This window comes from Mus caroli, chromosome 9 (assembly GCF_900094665.2).
Source record: "Mus caroli chromosome 9, CAROLI_EIJ_v1.1, whole genome shotgun sequence".
In the NCBI taxonomy this organism is placed as follows: domain Eukaryota; kingdom Metazoa; phylum Chordata; class Mammalia; order Rodentia; family Muridae; genus Mus; species Mus caroli.
This window is the reverse complement of record NC_034578.1, coordinates 34512064-34520284: the sequence shown is the minus strand read 5'-3', so window position 1 is coordinate 34520284 and position 8221 is coordinate 34512064. Positions and strand designations below refer to the sequence as shown.

Sequence of the window (8221 nt, the reverse complement as noted above, 5' to 3'; positions counted from 1 at the left end):
ACTTCCATCACAGTCTTGAAGCTAAAATCCTAGAATAAAAACCACACTAAAGGAGACACCAAATAATTCCTGAAATTGTGATAGTTCTGAAAAAAAAACTATAATTCTTCTCATCATTATCATTTTTAAATACATCTGTAGGTAATAAGACTTTCAAATTGATGACTAGTTTTTAAAGTGACTTCAAAAAGTGAGAAAGAAATGGGTTACAAATAACACATATATGAGATTAATAGGTTCACAGTCTGACACAGGTAATAAACACCATCTTGAATTTGAGAGTATCTAATCCCAAACAAGTCACACACAGATTTACAATTCATGATAAGAAACAAGACAGTATTGTAGGACTCATATTAATTTTGTCAAAATATAAAGAGAAGTTAAAGGAATAATAGACAAGAAATGAAAGCAAACCAGCTAAACTTGTTTCAATTAACTTGTGATTCTCTTTATGGTTTTCTTCACAGCAACTTTGACATCCTTGTTCCTGAGGCTGTAAATAAGGGGATTCAGCATGGGCACCAAAAATGTATAAAACACTGAGAAAAATTTTCCCTGACCCACAGTCTCAGCAGATGATGGTTTGACATAAGCAAGCAGCCCAGATCCATAGAAGAAACTAACAGTTATGATGTGGGACCCACAAGTGCCCAGGGCCTTGGACCAACCCTTACCTGATGACATATGAATGATATTGAAAAGGATCATAGCATATGAGATGAAGATAATCAGACTACATAAAATGATAGCTGTACCCACCACAGCAGTACTCACAAGCTCATTGAGATAGGTGTTACTGCAGGAGATCCGAAGGACAGGGAAGATGTCACACATGTAGTGATTGATGACGTTGTTATTACAAAAGTTGAGCCTAATCATTAAACCTGCAAGAACCATGGCACTAGAAAACCCTATCAAATATGATACAAACATCAGCAGACAACAGATCCTAGGTAACATGATAGCCTTGTAAAGTAAAGGCTTACAGATGGCCACATAGCGATCATAAGCCATGACTGTCAGCACCCAACTCTCAGAATGGGCAAAAAAGCAGAAGAAAAACAGCTGAGTCATGCATCCTGTAAAAGGGATGATATTCTTCTCTGAAACAAAACTCATCAGCATTTTGGGTGTAAAAACAAATGAATAACAAAAATCAATGAAGGACAGATTGAAAAGGAAAAAGTACATAGGAGTGTGGAGATTGGAGTTTAAGATGATAAGACTCATTAAGCTCAAATTACCCACCACTATAACAGTATGGTTCAGCAAGAACAGGAAAAACAGGGGCAACTGGAGCTCAGGTTGATCTGTCAGTCCCATAAGAATAAACGCAGACACTGAAGAGTCATTTTTTGTTGCCATTTGCTTCATGGATGGCCTCTGTAAGAATAGAAGGTTATACTACCAAGCAATTCATCCTTGACTCCAGAGGAATAAGGTAAAATTATTGACTTTTAAGCTTGTGTCAAAGAGGCATATAGCAAGCCATACAAAGATCTCCAACCACTCATGTCAACTCTGAGGAGCCCTTAGTTCCTCTCTATACTCCTAATAATGCATGTGTCTGTCCAGAAAGCATGAATTTTTAATGTTATTCCATCCCTTTCCATATTCTTTACTATCAACTAAAACTGAAAAGAGCAATGCATAAGAACATTTACACAGCATTCATAAGTTTGATAACCTTCAGTTTCAAGATACATAGCCAGGACAAGGATGGTTTTGTGCTTGCCTTTGCTTGCCTGGAGCTTCTTTGTGTTCTGGATCTCTTAGAGGCTTTCTCCTTACTATACTGAGAGGCCCAAGTATTCAATAGGAAAAAAAAAAGTTATAGATATCAGCACAAATGTATTTATGAATTCACAGAAGAGGTACACAGGGAATTCCTCTTTAAAATTTTCTTGACATATTTTATTCTACATACACAAAATAAATAGCAAACTTATGTAAGTCTCTAAAGTTTTGCCTCAGTCAAATGAGAATACTTATTTCAAAGCCAAGATTGCTGAGAAAATTCATTAGGACTACAGGAAATTATTCTCTTCTTTATGATTTCCTCCCTGTTGGATGTGTGCCTGGAGAGTCTTAATTAGTAACTTGTGCTTGCATTCAGTGCCACAGAACTAACATTGGATCTTTGGAGATTAAAAGTTCTAGTCAATTTGTTTCTTCCCACCAGGGTACCCAATCCCTTTGTCAGAGTTATGAGTGTTCTCCTTTGACCTTTTCCTCTATGCTTTGTAAAACTCCATAAGAAGAGTGTCCAGAACATCTTCATCTGCTGTTCATAGCTTACTGATTGCAATAATACACATCAGACAAATGGTTTAATACCATACAAAGGAGTTCTGCAAAGCCATTGAAAGGATAGGAACACTCTCAAATCAGCCTGAGTTTCTGCTCACTTCTCGACTTTCTGACTATGAAATTATGGATTTCCCTGACCCTTGATTATTTATAATTATATCTGTATATTTTATTCATGCCTATGAAATAGGAGGAAATAGGGGACTGTGTTTTGGACCAAAGTAAAGTCTGTGAGGGCTAATTATGTAAATTAAATAATAAAATCATTAAACCAAATGCAAGTTATATCTCACTGCTCTTATGAAAGTGATATACATAATGTGTTTAAAAATGTACTATACGTAAGAAAAGACATTGGGTAAATATTTGTCCCTTATCCTGTTTTTTCCCTATCCCTGACAAAGAGTAGAGCTGAGACTGAAGGAACAGCCACCTGGGGATCCATCCCATATGCAGCCACCAAAACAAGACACTATTGCTGATGCCAAGAAGTGCTTGCTGACAGGATCAAGATACAGCTATCTCAAGTTTCGAGCTGTGATGAAAGGATGGACCATCTAGAGACTGCCGTATCCAGGGATCCATCCCATAATCAGCTTCCAAACGCTGACACCATTGCATACACTAGCAAGATTTTGCTGAAAGGACCCAAATATAGCTGTCTCTTGTGAGACTGTGCCGGGGCCTAGCAAACACAGGAGTGGATGCTCACAGTCAGCTATTGGATGTATCACAGGGCTCCCTATGCAGAAGCTAGAGAAAGTACCCAAGGAGCTAAAGGGATCTGCAACCCTATAGTTGGAACAACATGATGAACTAACCAGTACCCCGGAGCTCTTGTCTCTAGCTGCATATGTATCGAAAGATGGCCTAGTCGGCCATCACTGGAAAGAGAGGCCCATTGGACTTGCAAACTTTATATGCCCCAATATAGGGGAATGCCAGGGCCAAAAGAATGGGAATGGGTGGGTAGGGAAGTGGGGGCGATATGGGGGACTTTTGGGATAGCATTGGAAATGTAATTGAGGAAAATATGTAATAAAAATATTAAAATTTAAAAAAAAGAAAAAAAAAAGAAAAAAAAAGATACAGCTGTCTCATGAGTGGCTCTGCCAGAGCCTTACTAATCCAGATGCAGATGATTGCAGCCAACCATCAGGCTGAACACGTGGACCACAATGGAGAAGTTAGGCAAAGTACTGAAGGAGCAAAAGCAGTTTGCAACCCCATAGGAAGAACAACAATATCATCAAAACAGACACCCCAGAGCTCTCACAGTCTAAACCACCAACCAAAGAATAAACATGGAGGCACCCATGGCTCCAGCTGCATATGTAGCAGAGGATGGCCTTATCTGGCATCAATGGGAAGGGAAGCCCTTGGTCCTGTGAAGGCTTGAGGGCCCAGACTAGGGGAATGCTAGGGCAGTAAGTTAGGAGTAGGGGAGCACCCTCATAGAAGCAGGGTACAAGTGATGGGATGGGGGGTTGTGGAGGGGAAATTGGATAAGAGAGACAACATTTGAATGTAAATAAGACCATTTGCACCCACAAGCTGTTCCACAGCCTACTGTGCACTGGTCCCCACGAAGAGAGACCTGTTATCCCAGGAGTTTTCACTCCTGAGCTCGGAGGTGAGACAACCACTTTTCTCCAATAACTGTGTGGAGTGGGGCTGCCAGGAGCACACAGGGCACAAGATCAGTGGAGCAACTGGGGCAGAACCCTTCTGGTCCGCCATCTGCACCTGCGAGCTGAGGCTGTTCCACAGCTTTCTGTGCACGGGTCCTGCCAGGAAAGCCCTGTTCTCCCAGGAATGTTTTCACTCCTGGCCTTGGAGACACTGCACAGAAATTCAACCAGGAAAGAGCTGATCTCCCAGGAGTACTGACACAGGCTTATAGACCCACAGGAGGAACAAGCTCCAGCCTGAGACTGCAAGAACATCTAGCACCAGAGATAACCAGATGGTGAATCATACTTACAGAAACCAAGACCATTCATCATGATCATCAGAACCCAGCACTCTCAACACAAAATGTCCTGGATACCCCAACACACCCTAAAAGCAAGAATCAGATTTAAAATCATATCTTATGATGCTGGTAGAGGATTTTAAGAAGGACATTAATAACTCACTTAAAGAAATACAGGAGAACATGGCTAAACAGGTAGAAGGCCATAAAGAGGAAGCACAAAAATTCCTTAAAGAATTATGGGAAAACACATCCAAACAGATGAAGGAAATGAACAAAACAATCCAGGATCTAAAAATGGAAGTAGAAACAATAAAGAAATCACAAAGGGAGACTACTCTAGAGATAGAAAACCTAGGAAAGAGATCAAGAGTCATAGATGCAAGCATCACCAACAGAATACAAGAACTGGAAGAGAGAATCTCAGGCACAGAAGATACTATAGAAAACATTGACACAACAATCAAAGAAAATAAAAAAACACATGAAAATCCTAACTCAAAACATCCAGGAAATCCAAGACACATGAGAAGACAAAACCTAAGGACAATAGGTATAGAAGAGACTGAATATTCCCAACTTAAAGGGCCAGTAAATATCATCAACAAAATTATAGATGAAAACTTTCCTAACCTAAAAAAAGAGATGCCCATGAACATACAAGAAGCCTACAGAACTCCAAATAGATTGGACCAGAAAAGAAATTCCTCCCATCACATAATATTGAAAACACAAAATGCACAAAACAAAGAAAGAATATTAAAAACAGTAAGGGAAAAATGTCAAGTAACATATAAAAGCAGACTTATTAGAATTACACCAGACTTCTCACCAGAAAGTATGAAAGCCAGAAGATCTTGGGTAGATGTCATACAGATGATAAGAGAACACAAATGCCAGCCCAGGCTATTATATCTAGCAAAATTCTCAATAACCATAGATGGGGAAACCAAGATATTCCATGACAAAAAAAAATATATATAATATCTTTCCACAAATCCAGTCCTCTAAAGGATATTAAAGGGAAAACTCCCACACAAGGAAGGAAACTACACCCTAGTAAAAGCAAGAAAATAATCTTTTAACAAACCAAATAGAAGATAACTACACACACACACACACACACACACACACACACACACACACACTAATTCCACCACTAACAAGAAAGAAAAACAGGAAGCTACAATAACTTTTTCTTAATATTTCTTAATATCAATGGACTCAATTCCTCAATAAAAAATTATAGACTAACAAATTGGATATGTAAACAAGACCCAGCATTTTGCTGCATATAAGAAACCCAACTCAGTGACAGAGACAAGTTCTACCTCAGAATAAAAGACTGGAAAACAATTCTCCAAGCAAATGGTCCAAAGAAACAAGGTGGAGTAGTCATTCTAATATCGAATAAAATAGACTTCCAACCTAAATTTATCAAAAAGATAAGGAAGGACACTTCATATTCATCAAAGGAAAAATCTACAAAGAAAAACTCTCTATTCTGAATATCTATGCTCCCAATGCAAGGGGACTCACATTCATAAAAGAAACTTTACTAAAGCTCAAAACACATTGCACTGCACACAATAATAGTGGGAGACATCAACACTCCACTCTCAGCAATGAACAGATCATGGAAACAGAAACTAAACAAAGACACTGTGAAACTAACAGAAGTCATGAAACAATGGATTTCACAGATATTTATGGAACATTTTATCCTAAAACAAAAGAATACACCTTCTTCTCAGCACCTCATGATACCTTCACCAAAACTGACCATATAATTGGTTACAAAACAGGTCTCAACAGACACAAAAAGATTGAAATAATCCATGCATACTATCACCATAGTCTAAGGCTGATCTTCAACAACAACATAAACAATAGAAAGCCCACATCTACATGGAAGCTGAACAACAATCTATTCAACGATATCTAGGTCAAGGAAGAAATAAGAAAGAAATTAAGGACTTTTTAGAGTTTAATGAAAATGAAGCCACAATATACCCAAACTTGTGGGACACAATGAAAGCATTGCTAAGAGGAAAACTCGTACCTCTGAGTGCCTCCAAAAAGAAACTGGAGAGAGCATACACTGGCAGCTTGACAGCACATCTGAATGTGCTAGAACAAAAAGAAGAAAATTCACCAAAGAGGAGTAGACTGCAGTAAGTAATCAAATTCAGTGCAGAAATCAACCAAGTGGAAACAAAAAGGACTATAAAAGAATCAACCAAAACAGGAGCTGGTTCTTTGATAAAAATCAGCAAAATAGATAAACCCTTGGCCAGACTAACTAAAGGACACAGAGACAGTATTCTAATTCACAAAATCAAAAATGAAAAGGGAGACATAACAACAGAAACCAAGGAAATCCAAGCAATCATCAGATCTAACTACAAAAGCCTGGACAAAACTGGAAAATCAGGATAAAATGTACAATTTTCTAGACAGATATCAGGTATCAAAGGGAAAATAGGATCAAATAAATTATCTAAACAGTCCCATTTCTGCTGAAGAAATATATATTAATAGAAACAGTCACTAATAGTCTACCAACCAAATAAAGCCCAAGACCAGAGGGGTTTAGTGCAGAGTTCTATCAAACTTTCAAAGAAGATCTAATACCAACACTTCTCAAACTATTTCACAAAATAGAAACAGAAGGAACACTACCCAATTCATTCTATGAAGCCACAATTATTCTGATACCTAAACCACACAAAGACCCAACAGGGAAAAAGAACTTCAGAAAATTTTCCCTTATGAATATTGATGCAAAAATACTCAATAAAATTCTCACAAACTGAATCTAAGAACACATCAACATGATCATCCATCATGATCAAAGAGGCTTGATCCCAGGGATACGGGGATAGTTCAGTATACAGAAATCTATCAGTATAATCAACAATATAAACAGACTCAAAGGAAAAAAAGAACATATGATTATCTCACTATATGCTGAGAAAGCATTTGACAAAATACAACGTCCCTTCATGATAAAAGTCTTGGAAATATCAGCAATTCAAGGCCCATACCTAAACATAGTAAAAGCAATATACAGAAAACCAGTAGCATCAAGTTAAATGGAGAGAAACTTGAACCAATCCCACTAAAATCAGGGTCTAGACAAGGTTGCCCACTCTCTTCCTTCCTATTCAATATAGTGTTTGAAGTCCTAGCTAGCGCAAGTAGACAACAAAAGGAGATCAAATTGAAAAGGAAGAATTCAAAATATCACTACTTGCAGGTGATATGATAGTATACTTAAGTGACCCCAAAACTTCCACCAGAGAACTTCTAAACCATATAAACAACTTCAGCAAATACCTGGATATAAAATCAACTCAAACAAATCAGTGGCCTTCCACTACACAAAAGATAAACAGGTTGAGAAAGAAATTAGGGAAAAAACACCCTTCAGAATAGTCAAAAATAATATAAAATACCTTGATGTGAGCTAAATAAGCAAGTGAAAGGTCTGTATGATAAGAACTTCAAGTCTCTGAAGAAATAAATTGAAGAAGAACTCAGAAGATGGAGAGATCTTGCATGCTCATGGATTGGCAGGATTGATATAATAAAAATGGCCATCTTGCTGAAATCAATCTACGGATTCAATGCAGTCCTCACCAAAATTCCAACACAATTCTCCACAGAGTTAGAAAGAATAATTTACAAATTCATCTGGAATAATAAAAAACCCAGTACCAAAGTATTCCACGACAAAACCAAATTCACACATTATCTTTCCAAGAATCCAGCCCTTCAAAGGATAATAACAGAAAAAAAAACCAATACAAGGACGGAAACCACACCCTAGAAAGAGCAAGAAAGTAAGCCCTCAACAAACCTAAAAGAAGACAGACACAAGAACAGAACAACTCTAACAACAAAAATAATAGGAAGCAACAAGTACTTTTC

General features: G+C 37.8%; 1 protein-coding gene across 1 annotated transcript; it reads right to left on the bottom strand.

The window, feature by feature from the left end:
• Positions 1–412: 412 nt before the first annotated feature.
• On the bottom strand, positions 413–1468 carry LOC110302113 (olfactory receptor 143-like). The gene has a single exon (XM_021172895.1). It carries the CDS (start codon positions 1375–1377, stop codon positions 436–438), a length of 942 nt encoding a protein of 313 aa, XP_021028554.1. The 5' UTR covers positions 1378–1468; the 3' UTR covers positions 413–435.
• Between the last annotated feature and the right edge of the window lie 6753 nt (positions 1469–8221).

What these genes read in the sequence shown, in the direction of transcription:
- LOC110302113 (XM_021172895.1), bottom strand. Translation starts at nt 1,377, where the DNA reads ATGAAGCAAATGGCAACAAAAAATGACTCTTCAGTGTCTGCGTTTATT.